This window comes from Equus quagga, chromosome 2 (assembly GCF_021613505.1).
Source record: "Equus quagga isolate Etosha38 chromosome 2, UCLA_HA_Equagga_1.0, whole genome shotgun sequence".
Classification (NCBI taxonomy): Eukaryota; Metazoa; Chordata; class Mammalia; order Perissodactyla; family Equidae; genus Equus; species Equus quagga.
In genome coordinates this window covers 158,568,976-158,588,042 of record NC_060268.1, presented here as the reverse complement: position 1 = coordinate 158,588,042, position 19,067 = coordinate 158,568,976, and the positions used below count along the sequence as shown (strand labels likewise).

Here is a 19,067-nt window from a genome sequence, read left to right as displayed (position 1 = left end):
CTTCGGGCTCCAGCTAACTGAGCTGCTCCTGGTTCTTCACCCAGCCCAGACTATTGCATGCCCTCCCCACTCCTAGCCTTTGTTTGTGCCCTTTCTTCTGCTTAGGACATCCTCCTGCCACTACAACCCTCACCTCCTCACCCAGCTTTCCTTCCTCACCTCTCACCCTTCACCTCACCTCCTCTAGGAAGCCGTCTCTACTGGCTACTGGCCTCTGGGTTCCCCCAGATGGTGCGCATCTCTCAATCTAGCCTCTGCAGCAAATTATCGATTAGTGTCACTCTTTCTCACCAGTCTGGGAGCCCCCCGGGGGCAAGCCTGTATTTTGTTTGACTTAGGATTGCCAGTGTCTAACGTGGAGCCCAACACATAGTAAGCACTCAATACATCTTTACTGGACTGAAGTGAATTTTATCAGACAAAAGTGACATGTCTTTATTGAGGATCTACCACGTGCCCCACATCTTTAGCTATTGTAGGGAAAACAAGGAAAGTCAGGATTAAATACTTGCTTTCAAGGAGTTTGTGACCCAGTTGAGGACGGTTCTGGGAATGAATTGGGGGAATGGACACACATGAAACTGACAATCTGGGTCTCCAATGCTGAGGTGGGTGCTGTAGCTACAGGTGACCTTAAGAGTTTTAGAGAAGGGGGAGATGGCTGTGGGTGGAAAGAGGCTGTGAGGTGTGGAGGAGGGAAGGAGTCGGTGGGATCAGATGAAAGGAGGCTGGACCAAACTCCAAGGTCGGGACCGTGAACAGATGGAGAAACACGTTCCTGGAGAAGGTGAGCGGGTTTCACCTAGTTTCTGCAGTTACTCTCCTGCGGGCACTTCCAATGTCAGAGCAGGGTTAGTGGATTTTAAGGGCAGTTTTTCTATCCTGGAAGCCAAACAGGAGCTGATGGCGTTCCCAGTTTTGCTGCTTGATTGGGAAAGTTCTGCTGCACGCCAGGCTCTGCCGGGGCCGGCAAACTCTCCAGGCAAAGAGAGCAGGATTTTCAGGCATCAGTGTTTCCAGTTGTCAGCTCAAGAGCACCTGGTTTCTTCTTGCCAAGCCTGAGAAACCAGGTACATTTTAGGCCAAGCTTTCTCCTTAATCAGCCAGTCCACCTACTATGTGCCGGTGTTGGTGATCTGCAATGTGAGGATCGCAGGGTCCCAGGATAAGTTTCCTCCAAGACTAATGGAGGTGATGTGATCCCTACCTCCATGATCTTGCTGTGTGCCGGATGGGGGGGCTGGGGGAGCACCGGGGCTGAGGCAGGCCAGGGAGGCTGCTAAGAGGCAGTGGGTCTTGGTTGGACCTTGCAGGAATTAGGCTGAGACAATGGAGAAATAGAGTCCTTCCTGGCAAGAACCCCTTAACCAAGAGGGACATCTTTTCCCTTCTAATATTTTAAAAACAGCTTTATTGAGATATAATGCACATACCATACAATTCACTCATGTAAAGCATACAATTTGGTGGGTTTTCGTATATTCACAGATAATGTGCAACCATCACCACAGTCAATTTTAGAACATTTTCAACATCCCAAAAAGTAACCCCATTAGCATCACTCCTCATTTCCCCCAGTGCTGCCACCCCCAGCCCTAGGCATCCACTAATCTATTTCTATCTCTACAGATTTGTTTATTCTGGGCATTTCATATAAATGGAATCATATAATATGTGGCCTTTTGTGCCTGGCTTCTTTCACTTAGCATGATGTTTTCAAGGTTCATCTATGTTGTAGCATGTATCACTACTCCTTTCCTTTTTATAATGGAATAATATTCCATTGTATGGCTGTAACATATCATTTTATTTATCCATTCGTTGGTTGGGCATTTGGGTTGTTTTCAATTTTGGAGTATTGTATAATATATATAATATTTTATAATACAATGCTGCTATGAACATTTGCATACAAGTTTTTCTGTGGGCATGACTTTTCATTTCTCTTGAGTAGATACCTTGGAATGGAATTGCTGGGTCACGTGGTGACTCTGTGTTTAACCATTTGAGGAACTGCCAGACTGTTTTCCAAAGCAGCTGCACTATTTTACATTCCTACCAGCAATGTATGGAGGTTCCAATTTCTCTACATCCTTGACAACACTTATTATTATCTGTCTGTTTGATTATAGCCATCCTAGTGGATGTGAAATGGTACTTCACTGTGGTTTTGATTTGCATTTCCCTGATGGCTAATGATGCTGAGCATCTCTTCTTGTGCTTCTTGGCCATTTATATGTCTTCTTTGGAGAAAAGTCTATTCGGATCCTTTGTCCATTTTTAAATTGGGTTATTTATCTTTTTATTGTTGAGTTGTAGGAGTTCTTTATATATTCCAGATGCAAGTCCCTTCTCAGATATATGATTTGCACGTACTTTCTCCCTTTCTGTACATTTTCTTTTCACTTTCTTGCTGGTGTCCTTTGAAGCACAAAAGTTTTTAATCTTGATGATGTCCAATTTATCTTTTTTTTTTTTGGTTGCTGTGTTTTTGGTGTCATATCTTAGAAACTGTTGACTAGTCCAAGGTCATGAAGATTTGTGCCTATGTTTTCTTCTAAGACTTTTATAGTTTTATTGCTCACATTGAGGTATTTGATCCATTTTGAGTTAATTTTTTGTGTATGATATGAGATAAGGGTTCCCTTCCAATTTTGGTGTGAGTCAGACTGAGGTCCCACCCAGCTCCCTGGTTGGTGAGCAGTGCTTTGCTCCTTGCATTTGGGTGTCAGCTCGAACATCCTCTCCTGAGAGAAGCCTTCCCTGACCATCTGTCTAAACTGCCCCCCCCAAAGTCAGTTTCTGTCACTGCACCTCATTTTGTTGGACCGTCAGAAATGACCATGTGTGTGCCTGGTGCTCCCCGTCCCGGTTCCACGAGGGCAGGCTCTCGGGCTTCCGGCAGGTGTGTCCAGCTCCTAGTGCAGGGCCTGGTCCTTGGGCTATATTGGTTGAGAGTGAGAAACTTTTTGTTAAAGGAGCTGCATTCCTGGTGGATTTTGCTAAAACTTTCTAAGTGTTTCTGGCCTCATAGAGTTTGAAGCTGGAGGGCTGAGCGGGAAGGAATTGTCCAGCGACATCACAGACTGGTGGTCGCATCTGCCCTAACGATCCCATTACTTCGCAAGACAGCCCCTTCCATCCATGGGTGGCTCTGGTTGGAAAGTTCTTCCTGATATTGGGCAAAGACCTGCTTTCCTATAATTTGCACTCATTCTCTGCTGCCTTCCTTTGGGTACAATTGGAGTTGAGCCCCTCCTTATTGATAGTCCTTTAAATATTTGAAGCCAGCTGTTCCATGTCTCTTAAATGCCTTCTTTGGGCTAAGCACCTCTAATTCTTTCAACTGTTTCTCCTGGAGCTAAGAAGGGCTGGACTCTGACCCCTCAGTCACTGATGTAGGCCCCATGGAGGTGGGGACGGCCACAGGATGCCAAAGAAAGCCAAGGCACAGCCACAGCTCAGAACAAATGAATCCCGGTCTCCTTGTTTTCTTTCCCCCACTTGAGCTGGTGAATTCCAAAATTGGAGGCAGAACTTTAAGATAAAGCACCCAATACAAACTCCCTAACTAGACTTCTTGAAGGCAGGGCTGACTCTTAATAGTACTAATTACACTATAATCTTGCTTTCTATTTAAAGAGTATTTTTTTCAGCTAGTCCAGTGGTCTTTTTGGTATTGGTCCACCTGTAACAACCCGTAGACTCCCCTGGGGAGCTCTGAAAACCACCAATGCCCACCCCACCTTCCGAGATTCTGATTTCAGTGGTAGGTGCTAGAGCCTGGGAGGCAGTGTTTTTAAAGCAGTCCAGGTGATTACATGTGTAGACAGGGTTGTAGACCTTGGCTTCAAGAGCTCAGCATTGAACTTGAAATCCCCTATGGCTCGCCAAGAATGAGCAAACGTTGGATGTTAGCAGACTAGCCAGGAGCTGACATTAGCCAGAGGACAGGCTAAGAGGACACAGTTGTTTTCTAAGATGGAAATATTGTTTTAAATTATGAAAGCCTTACATCTTCAAAAGAAATAAAATGATACAGAAATGTATAAAGTGAAACTGTTCCCATTTCTCCTTCTCTTAACCCAAATAACCACTGTTATCATTTTGTTACATTTTTTCCAGGTTTTTTTTTTTTTTGAGGAAGATTAGCCCTGAGCTAACATCTGCTGCCAGTCCTCTTTTTGCTGAGGAAGCCTGGCCCTGAGCTAACATCCGTGCCCATCTTCCTCTACTTTGTATGTGAGACACCTAACACAGCATGGCTTTTGCCAAGTGGTGCCATGTCCGCACCCGGCATCTGAACCGGCGAACCCTGGGCCGCCGAGAAGCGGAACGTGCAAACTTAACTGCTGTGCCACCGGGCCGGCCCCTCCAGATTTTTTAAAATGTACATATACATGTACATACACAAACTTCCCACAAAATAAATCTAATAATATTGTATACATACTGTTTTGTAATCTGTTTCTTTCTTTTCTTAATTTACTGTGGACATTTTCCAGTAGTGACACAGAAAGATCCACCTTATCTTTAACAAGTGTATGAATCATAATTTATTTGACCATTTTTTTAATCAATAGACATTCAATATTCCTTATTTTTTGCTATTACAAACATCTGTAACAATAGACATCTTTATATACATAAACACATAACACACACATAGACACACACTTGTGTGGATAAATTCTTGGAGGTGAAATTGCTAGTCAAAGGGAAGCAAATTTGCCAAAATGCTCCCCCAAAAGATTGTTCCAGTCTACCCCATGCAACAAAATTCCTAATGACAGCAATTTGCCTTGTGTCAAAGTTGGGCTTTGCTGAGCACAGCAGAGAGGAAGGTGTGAGTGTGTCAGATGGTGGGGAGGAAACAGCGGGGTCATTTCCCCTGTGGGCTGTGTGTGGAGGATGCCGCTGGCCTCTGGCCTCGCCCGGCTGCTGTGTTTCCCAGGAAGAGGAAACCAGGCTGTGTGTGTTAACCTTTGCCTTGCTCTCCAGGGTGTGACGACGGAGCAGGGCACGTTCGCAGGATGTGTGTGTCCAGGTCAGCAGGCCAGGGTCAGTCACTGATTTGGGAGCGTGTGGAGTAAGAATTCTTCTTTCCTAGATCCGGTGGGCGTCCAAGCCCCATGGAAGCCCAGGAGCCTGCTCCCTTTCATGGTTCTGGAGAGGATACGTTGGTTTAAGGTTTCTGGGACTCTAGCTCCCAAATGTCAATGTGCATCTAGTTTTTTTCTCCAATTTCCATCGTAGGGTAAGCTCCTCCCCCCAGCCTGGGCACACTGTCACCCTCTCTGGGCTCCTGGGCTCTACCTAAGATGTCCACTGCTCACTGCTGGGCCTCCACTTTGGAGCACCTGCTGGTTCAAGGGGGTCAGACCTGTTTGCTCTTGATAAGCTGGCTGGGGACCAGAGGGTGGTGGCAGTGTTGGAGGGAGGAAGGTACAAAGGTTCAACCACTTGCCCTCAGGTGCTCTGGAGAGTGTGCAGTGGGGACCACACCCAGAGCTCTGGAAACCCAGAGTGGGTTCCTTTCTTGACCTGGGGCTAATTGTTGCCTCCAGAAACTTCTAGGGAAGAGGCTAAAATTCTAAGAGTGTGAAAGTCTGTGCCAGGCCCGTTGAAGGGGGAGATGGGGAAGGGAAGTCACATTTATTGAGCAGCTGCAGCGTCCCGGACACCAGGGCTGTTCTTGACCTGTGTTCTCATCAATCTTCCCAGTGAGGCAGGTGTTACTACCACATTTGATGGATGGGGAATGGATGCTCAGAGGGAGTAACAACTTTTCATGGAGCTGATCTGACTGATTCTAAACCATGCCAAGTAGAGCGCTGGTCCCCACGAAGGGCTCTTTGCCCACCGGCTGCGTGGACAGCCTCGGGCTGACTGATAGATCACCTGCACAGAGGGGGCAACCAGTTGACAGGGCAGTGGATTGAACCATGAGGGCAAATCCTGGTGGCAGGGACTGTGCCTTGTTCCGAGCAGTCTGGTGTAGTGATTAAAGAGGACGAAGTGGTCAGGCTGTGTAGTCAACGCCATGTTTGAACCTGAGCTCCATCACATGCCACCGAGGTGACCTCAGGTAGACCAGTTACCTCTCGAGAGGCCTGGGTCTCTTCACTGTGAACTGGAAATGGTAAGAATCCCCTCCTGCAGAATCATCGTGAGGATTAAGTGAGATAATCTGAATGAAGTGCTTAGCCAGGCCTGGGATGTAGGAAGCACTCCATGAGTGGGCGTGGCTATTATTGTTATTCCTAATGAAACCACCAGTTTGTGCAGATAAGAACAAGGTTTGAGACTCCTGCCGTTTCTCTCCTAGTTCTGGGGTCTGTAAGGACACAGCTTGGACAGCTGAACCTTTTAAGGTCCGGGTAGGGTTTGTAAATCCTGGGAGCTCCTACTTTATACACTCATTTCCCCTCCAGGAAACAGGAGAAAAGAAGGAAAAAAAGCCTTCGACCCCGAGGGGCCTGCTGCGCTGTCGTCCATCCTTTCAGCGGGGTGCTCCTGAGCGCAGCCATTGTTTTCCTGGCCCCGGGCTGCAGAGTTATTTTTGCTCTTCTACTTTCCCAGGCTGGGCTTGTTATTAGTAGTGGTTCTACCACTGCTCTGTGTGTGTGTGTGTGTGTGTGTGTCTGTGTCCCTGTTTCCTGCTTCCTGCTTCCCTCCTACTCCTATTCCTGGTGTCAAGATCCACGTCTCATGGCAAATGGAAAGAAGCGGCTCCACCCCTCCCTCGTCCTGGGTGTCTAAATAGCCAGTGTTCATTGGGCACTCACCGTGTGAGGCCCTGTCCTGAGCACCACGGGTGTGTCATCACATTTAATGGGAACTTCTCGTTATAGGCTTCCAGCTGGGGTTTACAAACCACGCTTTGCAGCTAAGGAAACCCTAACTCAAAGAGACCAAGACACTTGACCAGGCCCACACAGCAAAGTGTTGGAACTAAAATTTAAATTCATCAAATGCTTTCAAAGCCGTCTTCCTCCTCCGTGATGCCAACACAGCCTTTGGTCCCTTCTGAGCCTCACTGTTTGGCATTCCATCTCTCCGTCTTGCACTGTTTCCCTGCTGGATTTGTTAGTGTGAGTCTGGCTGTCGCAGGTGAGCTGTGAGGGCCTGAGGTCGGGGTCTTTGCCCCATCTTTAGCTTGTCACACAACCAGGCACCAGGTAAGCACTCACTCGGCATCTGCTGGTTGCTTTGTCCCTTCACTTACTTAGGGGACATTAAGTGAGTGCCCCCTAGGTGTCAAGTGTCATGCGAGCCTTAGGATGCTGTACTCTCTCTTCCGGGAGCCTCCTTTCTAATGGGGAGATACCGGGCGAGCTCACCGAATCCTCACAACAGCCCACCAGTGAGGCGACCACTGTTATCCGCATCTACAGAGTAATAAATGGGGCTTCCTCCAGACCCTCTTGCTTACCCAGTGCCCTCCGAATTAAATAAACAGTTGAGGCCTGATTCGTGCAAACAATGGCAGGCACTGAGTGTGATGGGTCCCCGCTGAATACTCTCGAAAGTGTTTGATATGGTTTAGGAGCCTGCTGATTATCCTCCCCTCTGAGTCCCTTTCAAAAGCCCATTTTCCCAGATGAGGGCCACCTGGTGCAGGTCTGCAGCGGCGGCGTCTGTGTATGGAGGTGACTAGGGGGCCAGTGGTCCTGGGAGGAGCACTCTGCCAGCACACACCCCCGTCCCTCAGCCTTTCCACGGTTTGCCTCTGCTGCATTTACTGTGACTGCTCCATGAACATGAGGTCCAGAGGGAGCCTGCAGTATGGTGGCCTGAGGACTGGAAAGGTTGCACCACCTGGTCATGAACCTAATAGTCAACCTGCATGTGCATGCTGGGGTGGAGGTCGCCCTCTAAGTCCAGGCTTCTAAGTAGTGGTTGTTCCCCAGCTTTGCAGTGTCACCACCCCCCAACTCCAAAAACAAACGCCCACCCCTGAAGAGGGTCAGAATTTTAATAGGGCTACACCCTGAGGGTGCTCAGAAACTTTAGCCGATTGGCCGCAGGCTATCAAACTTGATTTCCATGGCAGGGTTTTGAGTTGGCAAAGACCCTTGCCCTGAGCCTCTTTTTTTTTTTTTTTTTTTTTTTGGTGAGGAAGATTGTTGCTGAGCTAACATCTGTGCTGATCGTCCTCTATTTTGCATGTGGGATGCCACCACAGCATGGCTGATGAGCAGTGTGCGGGTCCGTGATCAGGATCTGAACCCATGAACCATGGGCCACTGAAGCAGAGCGTGCTAACCCAATCTCTATGCCACTGGGCAGGCCCCTGAGCCAGATGTTTTTGTATTCTGCCCCTTGGCCACTGGGGATGTGCTTTTGGGGGTGGGGGCAGTCCCTAAGTGTTGCTCCTAGAGACCTCTTTGGTGCTTCAAACCTCGTGGATTTTCGCTCCTTAGATCAGCCACCCAGTTATTCTTTCAGTGTGCCCAGCAGACTGGAGGCCAGTGGACTCTCAAGGGAGACAGGAAAGATGGTTGCTGCCAATAGGGAGACCTGGGAGGGACATTATCACCATGTTAAATAGACAGGGACACAGCATGCATCTAGTACTGGGTTGTTCTGAGGCAGCAATTAGCAAACAAAGGCAGATATAATAACTGGCTAATTGTGAAAAACAGACTATGAGCTCCACAAGAGATGGGCACAGACCTGCGAGGCTAGTGGGCCCAGGGAGGTGTTGGAGTCTGGGGGGGCTTTCTATCCGGGTGCAGCCAAGTGTTGTCAAGATGAGTCTTTCACACCAGGGCCTTCACTGCATACCAGTGTGTCAGTGGGCCCCAGCAGGGAGGAGAAGGGGCGTCGGCCCAGCATTAGGTGTAGTCGCTTGCACTGGGAGCGGCAGCCCTGGGTCCTCTGCCCTGCCGGCTGGTCTGGATCTTGAGGATCAGCCTCGTCTAATCTGGAACTTGTGTTTTCCCCCTTCCCTCCCCGTAACAGGACTCAGTGCATGAGGCCTTCCGAATAGCGGGTTAGAGCTGATTGGTACCTTAGAAGGGCTGGCATCCTCTTCTTGGGGAAGCACTTGGGACAATGAACTTCTCCAGCAGGAAGCCAGGGCAGCAGTCACGTCCCCAAACGTAAACTCCCCTTTCCTGGCTGTTGGACTGTGTTCATTCAGACTTCTGGGGCCATATCTTTGGCATTCAATTCCACATGTTAAGCATCCCTCTGTCTAGAAGATTTAGGCAAGTTGAAGAGCTGGGTTCTGAGGAGATAATATGACCTCCAGGGTCCTAGAAAGCAGTTACAACACACCCAGGGGAACAAAGTGCTGTGTCCTGGCTGGAACCACTGTGTATGCCTTAGAATAAGGTGTCCCTTTCTGTGCGTGCCTGCAGCCCCGAGCCAGGGTGCACAGCTTGGCGTGAAGTGTATAGGTTAGATTTCAGACCCTACTTGGCCCCTTGGCCAGGCAGTCTTTGGGCAGTGAACAACTTGTGCAACTGTAAGCAGTGGCTCTTGTCTTAGCCAGCTGATGCCACCCATGGTGGTGTGAGCAAATGAAGGAAGATTGTCGTTGAGTTTCCATTTGGCCTGGGGCCAGGGGCAGCTGGCAGGGGTCCAGGGAAAATAAGGCCTTCCTTAGTAAACTGAGCCACAGTGCCACGAAGATATACGATTTCCTCCACAGTTCCTAACTCCTTGCCTCTAACTGTACTTTTCTTAAGCAAAGGGAGCAACAGGCACTTAATGGCACTTTCTAATTAAACACGGAGCAGGTCCTAGGCCTTCTAGGAATGGTTGGGCCGTAACTTTGGGTCCTTAATTGTTTGCAGCCCTGGTCTGATCATGGACATCCCTCCACAGGAACTGGGCTGGGTTGTGTTCTCAGCTCTCTGGTGTTGAGCTGTGGGTCTGATTTGCATCAAGGCCATTTTCTTGTTGAAAGGAGCAGGGCTTGGAAGGCGTGGACGTCTCGGAAATCTCAGACATTTCTGGGCCTAATGAGCTGAGCAGACGGAAGGCGGCCCAAGATGGCCTCAGATTGGTTGGGCTAGTCGGACCAAGGCATCACGCTGGGTGTCTGGTGAGCGTTTCCATGGTCGTGTCTGAGGGTGAGTGTGGCAGGTGAACATGAGATGCTGGGGCTTCCTCTCTGGGGGCCGCTGGACGCAGTTGCTGGTCTGTAGTAGGGCTCCCTAGACTGCCTGCCGTCTGCCTGAAATGGCCAGAGACAGGGGAAATAGAATCCATGGGTTTTTTTTAAATCCAGAAGAAAGGGAAACTCCACCCGGGAAATATAACCCCAAGTAAAGTGTGTGGAAGCAGGATGTTTAATTGCAAACCTTTCTGGAGACCCAGCTGCCGCGTAATGTTATCTTGGTCACTCCTGCGGCCAGAGGAGAGTTTATCTGGGCCCCTGACGCAGGCGCCGTAAACAGAGCTGGCTTTCTCAGCTGACCTCTGCCCTGTCCCCCTTCCCCTCCACCTGCTCTTTCTCTGCGGTTTATCGCTGGGGTTTCCAGGGCCGGCTGGGCCAGCTCAGAGAGGCTTGAGAAACTGATGGCAGGAGCAGGGGAGTGTGGGTTGGGCTGGAATTTCGTGTATCCGTTGCTCATCTGGAGCGATAATCTAGGGTGTTCAAGGTTTGGAAGAAGGCAGATGAGCCTCCCACCCAGATGAGAGACAGGGGCCTGGAGACTGTCTTTGGATCTCTGGGCTTATCTCCAGGAAGGTCTCTGATCATTTCCTCAGAATTTAGACTGTTCATCCAGAAGGGGAGGCTGGGTTGGGGGGCCTCTGGCAAATCCCAGAGGTTTGGGAGAACCTGGGAATGGGGGTTCACTTCCCTACCCCCACACCTGAGTCACCTTCATGCTCACTCAGGCCATGGGAAGTGGGGTGCAAGATGCCAGCAGGAGTAATCCATTGCCCAACAAGGAAAGAAATACGCTTTGAGGGGAAGCGTGGCCATGTCCTGGCTGGGTGGCTGTGGCTGACATGGGTCACAGGAGCAGCTCTCCGTCACCCTGCCCTCTGGCTATTTCCCCAGAAGGCGTGTCTTAGGTGTGGGTTCGGGTCAAGGGTTAGACACTGATGACTCCCTATGACTTTTCAATTATTTTGAAGAGTAAAAGAGAAGGGACTTTTCCAAAAGGAGCATGCCCTGGCTAGGCTCGTTAGTCCTAGACTGGGGATTGAGAGGTCTGGGTTCCTGTCCCGGCCCTGTCACTCACAGGGTGAGCACACCTGCGATGATAACCAGGATAACACATCAGGTCCGGCAGCCCTGAAGGCTGTGCCCCTTGAATAGAAGAGGAGCCTGAGGGCCTGAGAGGCTGGGCTGAGGTCTCACAAACTGAGGTCTCCATAAGGAAGGTCCTGAGGGTGAACCCAGGTGTGGCTGACTCCAGAATCCATGCCTCTTTCTTGGCGAATCACCATCCTGGGTCCTAGGTTCTTCTTCAAAAGGAGAGGCCTCCCAGCTGCCAGAGGCTGTGAGCCTGTGATTAATTCTTCCTGGGAGGTGAAGAGAAGCCCCTAATTACTAGAGGATGGAGCATGGGTCATGTTAAGCCCCAGTTAAGCTCTTCCTCTGGGCCCCGCTTGGTTGGCCAGGGAGAAAGGCTGCTGTCTAATGGCCTGCTGGCGAGTGCAGGCTCTCTCCCCGGAGAGCAGGGTTACGTGGGGCCTCCTTACAGTGCATCTGCTGGGCAGGGGTCAGGCAGGCAGCACGTGGTCGTGCACAGCATCTGCTCCCCTCCTGGGACCTGCAGGATGGGGAGATGCAGGTGGGAGGGGGGATGTAGCCAGCAGGATTTGGGAATCAAGGAGCTGAGAGTCAGCAGGGGTGATGGGCTGGGTTATAACCCCTGTGAAAATCTCAGAGCATCCTGCCACAGTCTGTGAAGCCAATTGTGTATGAGGATTTCCTTTGCGTTCGTCTGCTTTTGCAGATTCCTAACCGTTGACTTCTGTCTGGGCCCCAAGTTCTGTCTCTTCTTGGTCTTGGGCTCTCAGAATTGACGTGGCTCCCCCATGTTCCTCTGGGCTCACCCCCTAAGCAAGGAGTATACAGACTCCTCAGACCACCCTAAGCTTTATCAAAAAAGATGTCATCAGTCCTCATCAAGTTGTTTGGTTTAAATATCCACACTCCTAAATTCACGTGTAGGGAGATAGCCCAGTGTGGCTAAGAGTGTGGGGATTGGACTCAGCTAGACTTTCAAGTCCTTTGCTCTGTATTCTATTAACTGTGTGACCTTGGCCAAGTTACTTAGCTTCTCTGAACCTCGGGTTCAAACTGGGGATAATAATGGTAGCTACCTCATTGGGCTGAAGATTAAATGAGCTAATGCGTATGAATACTTTACACTGCGCTGGCATGTAGTAACCTTTACCTAAATGGTTTCTATAACTTATTGTATGAGGTATATGTTTACACATGATATAAAGCGCAGCAGGTCCCTATCTATTTATTATAAGAATAGTCAATAGTTTACTTTGGGCTTGTGAGGATGGAGATGGCCTTTTACTTTATGTTCTTTCTTGTCAGGATCACGTAAAACATGTCATAAATACCCCATCTCTGGGTGGCAACACTCAGCTCTGTTTGTTTTGCTTTATGGCCCTCTCTTGGGTGCATTTCAGAACAAACACTCCACACTGCACGAGGCCAATGCTGTGACTTAGAAATCGGAGGGAGGAAGGGACTGGATCCTGAGCTCATTTCCTTGGCTGTTAACTGAGCAGCCAAACATGATACCACACATGCTTGCTATGGACTATGTTTGTGTCCCTCCAGACTCGTGTGCTGACATCCTGACCCCCAGTGTGATGGTATTTGAGGTGGGGCCTTTGGGAGGTAGTTAGGTTTAGATGAGGTCATGAGGGTGGAGCCCCAGTGCTGAGATAGGTGCCCTTATCAGAAGAAGAGACTAGAGCCTTCTTGCTCCACCACGTGAGGACACAGCAAGAAGGCGGCCATCTGCAAGTCAGGAAGCGGGTTCTCCCCAGGAATCTTGATCTTGGACTTCCAGCCTCCATAACTGTGGGAAATAAATGTTTATGGTTTAAGCCACCCCGTCTATGGTATTTTGTTATGGCCACCCGAGCAGACTAAGACAGCCCTGCTCCAGCATCTGGTGAAGTCGGCCGGTCTGATGCTGAGGTGTCCAAAGGCTGCTTCTCTTTGCTAACATTCCTTCCTTCTCACAGTGGCTGAGACCTCTGGCTTTTCTGGCCATTTTATTCTCACTGGCGGAATCCCCTAGACCTACTGAATCAGAATTGCTAGGCAGAGGCCCAGGAATCTCAACTTTTATGAAGCTTCCCAGGTGATTCGGATGGGCATCCTGGCAAGGGAACCACCGCTGTGGACCACAGCCACTCAGTCTCTTCTGAGGGAGGAAGGGAGGCAGAGGTCTCCCCCTGTCTCAGTGCTGTCTCTTAACCCCAGAGAGGCATAGCAGGCACCAGAGGGGAAGTTCAGCAGAATAGCCCTGAGCTTGTGTGTGGGGACTCCTCCCTCTAACCGAGGCCTCTCCTGGGAGGACGTGTCTTTGATGTGGGTTCAGGTAAAAGAGACGGAAACAGTGGGAACAGTAGGCCAGGTCGTGTGGGCAGAGGGCTTCCTCTCCTTCTCCAGCCAGCAGTCCCACCGGCCTCCTGGGCCAGGGAGGCTTACAGAGTGGCCTGCGATAGCAGACTCGGAGAGCCTGATTGAGCCCTGGGAACTGGGGTGACATTGGGAAGAGGGTCCTGAAATGCCTTCATTTCAGAAAAGTATACAAATCTCCCATGTGCTGATGTCTCTCCTGCAAATCTGCCTCTCACCCAGAGGGTCGGTTTGCTTGGTCAACGGAGCGAAATAACTCCTGAGTACCTGCTCTATGCTAGGCCCTGAGTTCAGGCTTAGGGATACTGAGAGGAACCACACATCTCTGTAATGCTTGTGGTCTCCTGAAGGATTTTTCAGAGTGAGTTCTGAGGATCAACTGCGGCAAAATAACCTGGAATAGGTTTGTTAAAAATATAGATGCCTCGTCTTAACAAATGTACCCCTCTGGTGGGGGGATTGCTAACGGGAGAGGCCATGCCTGTGTGCGGGCAGGAGGTGTATGGGAACTGCCTGGACTTTCTGCTCACTTTTGCTGTGAACCTAAGCTGCCCTATAAAAATAAAGTCTTTAAAAAATAAGTAGCCCAAACTCAGGTCTACTTCTGCAGAATTTCAGAGGCTGGGGCTCTGGCATCTGCAATTTTGGAAGGTCCTTTGCAGAATCTCATTCACTTTGAAGTTTGAGAACCAGTGGAAATTAGTTACTTAAATTTTTTTAACAACTCCCATTTTATGTTCATTGTATAAAATACATGTAAATGAAAAGAAGAAAATTAAAATCACTTGTAATCCTACCTGCCTAAGATAACCATCCTTAGCATTTTATTGAATGCTTCTCATGTGTGTGTGTGTTTAGACACATATGTGGTGCATCCATAATAGTACCTGACATTGTGCTAGGCTGTGGGGACAGAGATGAGAAAAAGAATGGTCCTGGCCATGGAGCAGCCACAGTCTGGTTAAGTGATGCCTAGCACAGCTTGAAGCCCAGGCTTGGTCACTCACTCACTGCTCTTACCTTTTCCCCACAGGTATACATCATCAACGTGACCTGGTCGGACTCCACGTCCCAGACCATCTACCGGAGGTACAGCAAGTTTTTTGACCTGCAGGTGAGTTGGTCTGAGCCCAGATGGTACCCACTGCCACCCAGAGTGGCCTGAGCCTCTGATGGGCTTGCCTCTCTCATGTTCACCCTGTCAGAGCTCTCAGGGTTAGCGTCAAGGTTGGAGCAGAGGGACAGATGAGGGAACCTCAACGGTCTAGCTGGGCTTGGCTCACTCTTGCTATGCAGGCAGACACTTGGGGCTTTGTTGGCTTCCTCAGATGGTCTTAACAGTCATGCTTTGTCACCCTCCTCCGCCTGGGGGGTAGGAAACCAGGGTGGAGAGGTAGGAGGATAGCTGTGGGTGCTCTGTGCATGAGCAGACATGTGTCTATAAACATCCAGGGCGAGACACAAGCCACCACATCATTGTAAGCAAAGAAAAGTAAACACACAGAAAAGACCAAAACAGAAAATAAGCAATTTCTTGAGCAAGACGCAGACTGGGCATACCACTGTGTCTGTCTAACCGAATAAGGCTCTTGCTGCCCTGTTTGTACACGTATACGGTACGTGTTCTCTCTAATGTACATGGACGTGTGCACTGGGGAGATGGATCCCACCTCACCGCTGCAGACACCTCCCTTGATGCCAAGTAATTTGGTTCAGCCTCTTTGGTTACAAGTGAGAGTTTTACACCCCTACTGGCTTAGAGAAAAAGCAAACTTGGTTAAGGAAGGATATAGCAGCAAAGCTTATGCAGTTGACCAGATGGTCAAAAGGGGAGTGAGGCAGTGGGCTCCAGGAATACCTGAAACCGGGGCTGCTCTCCCTCTGTCTTGTGTCTGCTTCCCTCTGGGCCCTGTCCTCAGCTTCCTGAGGAACTTGGCTGTCAGCAGCTCCTGAATTTCATATCTTGTGGTTCCCAACAGCAGAGAGACTGACTCCCATTTCCAAGTTGAAAAATCCCAGGGAAGACTAGATTGGCCTGACTTGAGTCAGGTGCTCTCTCTGACCAATCGGTGAGACCCAGGGTAGAAGGTCATGTGGCACAGATGTGACCACTAGGGGGCTTACCCCTGTGCATCAGAGAAAGGCACCAGGCAAGGCAGAATCATTGTGAGTTGGGCAGCAACCCCACCTGTACCAGGAAAGGAAAGCTAAGATGTTCTAGATTCTTCTTAGGGCCATGAGCCTAATTAGGCCAATAAAAACACAAGGAAGAGTCACCGACTCCTGGCCCTTACAACCAAGGTCCACTCCTTCCTTTGCAGGCTTTTGGTGGTGAGTCATCTTGGAGAGGCCAGGCCTGCATTTGCCCCCAAATACCTGATTTTATCCCATTGTCCTTGTGCCTCTACCTATGAGATAAGGCAAAAGTGAGCTAGCTTCCTGTATTACAAATCCTCTCTTAATCCAACAATGTGGGATTGAAAACCACTTCTGACCCTCCTGACTTCTTCCTCTTCCACCCTCATTTCCCGTCCGATCTCCTTGGGTCGTTCCAGTTTAACTGGTGGGATTTGCTGATACCTCGTCAATGGGTGTAGTGTGCTGGACAGGAAATGATAACTTATTTGGGGAGAGGGAACCCTGAAAGGACTCATTGATGAGCCAGGGGGGGTCTGAGAGCCAGTGGAAACTCTCAAATCAGAGCTTTTCTTCCCCTCCTTTCCGTTCTGTTCCCCCACCCCCTCCCTAGTCACAGAATCTCACAAGAAAGGAATGCTGCTCCCGCACTTCTCCCTTGCCTGGAGGGCTCATTTCCTGTGTGTCTGGAGGGGACAGGCAGCATGGAGCAGCTTGTGTGGTGTGCTGGCCTTAGCCATGAACGTGGCCAGGTCTGTCCATGTGGGTCATCACCACCCTGAAGATGCAGTTCGGAAAGGAGTTGGGATGGTTCTGTGGAATTTAGCCTTTCAGCCAAGCGTAGCATCTTTATGAACCCACTTTACAGAACTCATGACATGATGACTTTTAGTGGCGTTTGTTTTGAAAAGCCTTTCTTATTTATCAGGGTCACTGATTTTAATATGGTGGCTCTCATAGAGGAGGAACAAATGGCATTGCTAACTCCATCTCTGATCACTGGTCGCCCTCAGAAGTCGCTCTCTGAGAGGCTATCTGAGACGGCAGCTTAGAGTTTAGGCACTGGGGATACATTGCCTGGGACTGGTTACTGGCTCTGTCACCTGGTAACTCTGGACAGGTTCCTTAACTTCTCGAGGCTCTGTGTTCTCATCTGTAGAATGAAGATTTTAATATTACCCACCCAGTAGGGTTGTTGGGAGGATTAAATGAGCGAGTCCACATTTTTCCTGATGTGATTGTCTAGTGAGTTAGCTGGTATCAGCAGGTGGCAAGGATGCTGGGCTGTACATTGTAGGGGTCTGGGGGCTTAGCGCCCCATATCATGGGGTTGCTGTGTTGTTTCCTTCACTTGGCTGCACTCTGCTGAGGAGCTGCTCTGTGCCCAGGCCTGCGCCAGAGTGTTCAGAGTCTTGTGAGCCACAGGCTCTCCCTGGAGCTTGCCCTGGGGTCAGGACAGACGTGTGGGGAGCTGGGGTGTGGCCCACAAGGGGCTGCTCTCAGAGTCGTTTTGCTCCTCCCCTTTTTGGCTGAGCCCCACCTCGGAACTGTGGAAGTCCTGGGCTGCCTAAACCAGCCTCGGGGAAGCTGCTATGCTGGCTTCACCAACTCCTGGTTCTCGGCCTTCTGGAACCACAGACCCCTTTGTGAATCTGGTGGAGCCCTCTCCCCAGAAAAAAAGCGTATGTGTACAATTTTACTTACAGTGTCAAGTATCACAGCCCCCTGTGAAGAACCGCTGAGCGACACCAGTTCGGATCATTAATCAGACTTTCAATCTTGTACTATTCAGGTCCCAGCTGGGGGTTTATTCGCAGTATTCAGATAATAGCGGTGGGCCTGGACACCACTTTGAGGGACCCTCCCTCCCACAAGTTGGTTTCCCTGTCCCCAGTATGGGTCTCCCCATACCTTCCCCCTCTTATTTCTCCTTCTTCAAATGGTGTCTTTTGCTCTTGGTGGAGATCGGGTTACCACGAGGAGGCCGAGGAGGCCATGGGCTACCACTTCCCTACTGTAACCTGGGGAGTCGTGTGCAAAGAGATACCGAGTGCTCCAGAGCCTCCTCTGGCCATGGGCCCAGGGCCGTGGGGTATTTGCAGACCTAGTTTCACTTGGAATCACACAGGCACTTCCAGTGTCCATCTCCCTCTGTGGGGCAAACCTGGAGATGGACAGCCGTGCCCTGCCCTTCACACTCCACAGCCTCAAGGCCAGGAAGCATTTGAAGGATGCTCTGTCATAGATCTTGGTTTTTCCAATTCTCTCCACTGCCACTTCCACATCAGCATAGTCCTCAGGCCTCCAACCCGTGTGCAAATTAAGATCTAAAGCAGAACATCACTCTAGGTTATCATCTTCAAAGCTTCTGCCAGGACTGCCTGCTCTGTATGTGGTGCTCCTGGAAGATCCTTGGGAATGAACAATCTCAGACAACAGGGCCTGAGGGGGTGGCAGGCAGGCAGGGTGCAGGAGGGGGAGGACTTGTGCTCAGAGGAGAGCCAGTGTTGCTTTGATGTGAGCGTGGCATTAATGAGTTTCCTACAGGGTCCTTAGAGCTCTGGTGGAGCCTTGGGGAGCCAGCTGTTCATATCACTGGGGGAGGGAAACCACAGATAACCCGGTACCTGCCCATTCCACACTTATCTGAAGCCTTAGGACTGTCCAGAGCAGAACATTTATCTCCCTGCTCCCCTTTCTACCCCCACCACCCGCACTCCTCACTTACTGGCTACCTGCTGCTTTCAAAGCCCTCAGTTAGGGTCGCCAGATAAATATGAGATCTCCAGTCAACTTTGAATTTCAGATAACAGTGAATACTTTTTTTAGTATAAATATGTCTCAAATATTGCATGGGACACAGTTATATTTAAAAAGGTATTCATTGTTTATCTGAAATTTAAATTTTATCGTGTGTCCTGTATTTTTACTTGCTAAATCTGGCGGTCTTACTCCAGCCGTGAGTGGTGAGGGTAGAGATATAAAGATGAACAGGCCAGGCTGACTCAGGGTTAGAGGGGCTAAACACATGTGCACTTTTACAGGGCAGAAGTGGCACAAGCCGGGGAACACTAAGTTGAGAAGAACAAGGTCTCTTCCTTCCAGGAGTCCATGTCTAGTGGAGAAAGTAGACTTTTAAGCAATTAAGTCCACTATAGAAGAAATAAATACAAGATTGAGGTACAAACAATGTGCTATGAGATGAAGAGGTAAGAAAGAACATTCTTCTTGGGAGTGGCGAGCTAAGAAGATGCCCATATGGTTTTGATTGGTGATAGCAGATATAGCCACACATCCCCCCTCTAGTTTAGGGGAATTTGGTTGTTCTTTGAAAGTTATAGTT

The 19,067-nt window shown here is 49.6% G+C and overlaps 1 protein-coding gene across 2 annotated transcripts in view; it reads left to right on the top strand.

Moving 5' to 3' along the window:
• SH3PXD2A (SH3 and PX domains 2A) overlaps positions 1-19,067 on the top strand; it is a 244,551-nt gene that overhangs the window by 34,231 nt on the left and 191,253 nt on the right. For both annotated transcript variants that reach the window (XM_046652134.1, XM_046652133.1), the window contains exon 2: positions 14,622-14,702. In XM_046652134.1, the coding sequence (XP_046508090.1) occupies positions 14,622-14,702 (81 nt within the window). The remainder of the gene's footprint in view (positions 1-14,621; positions 14,703-19,067) is intronic.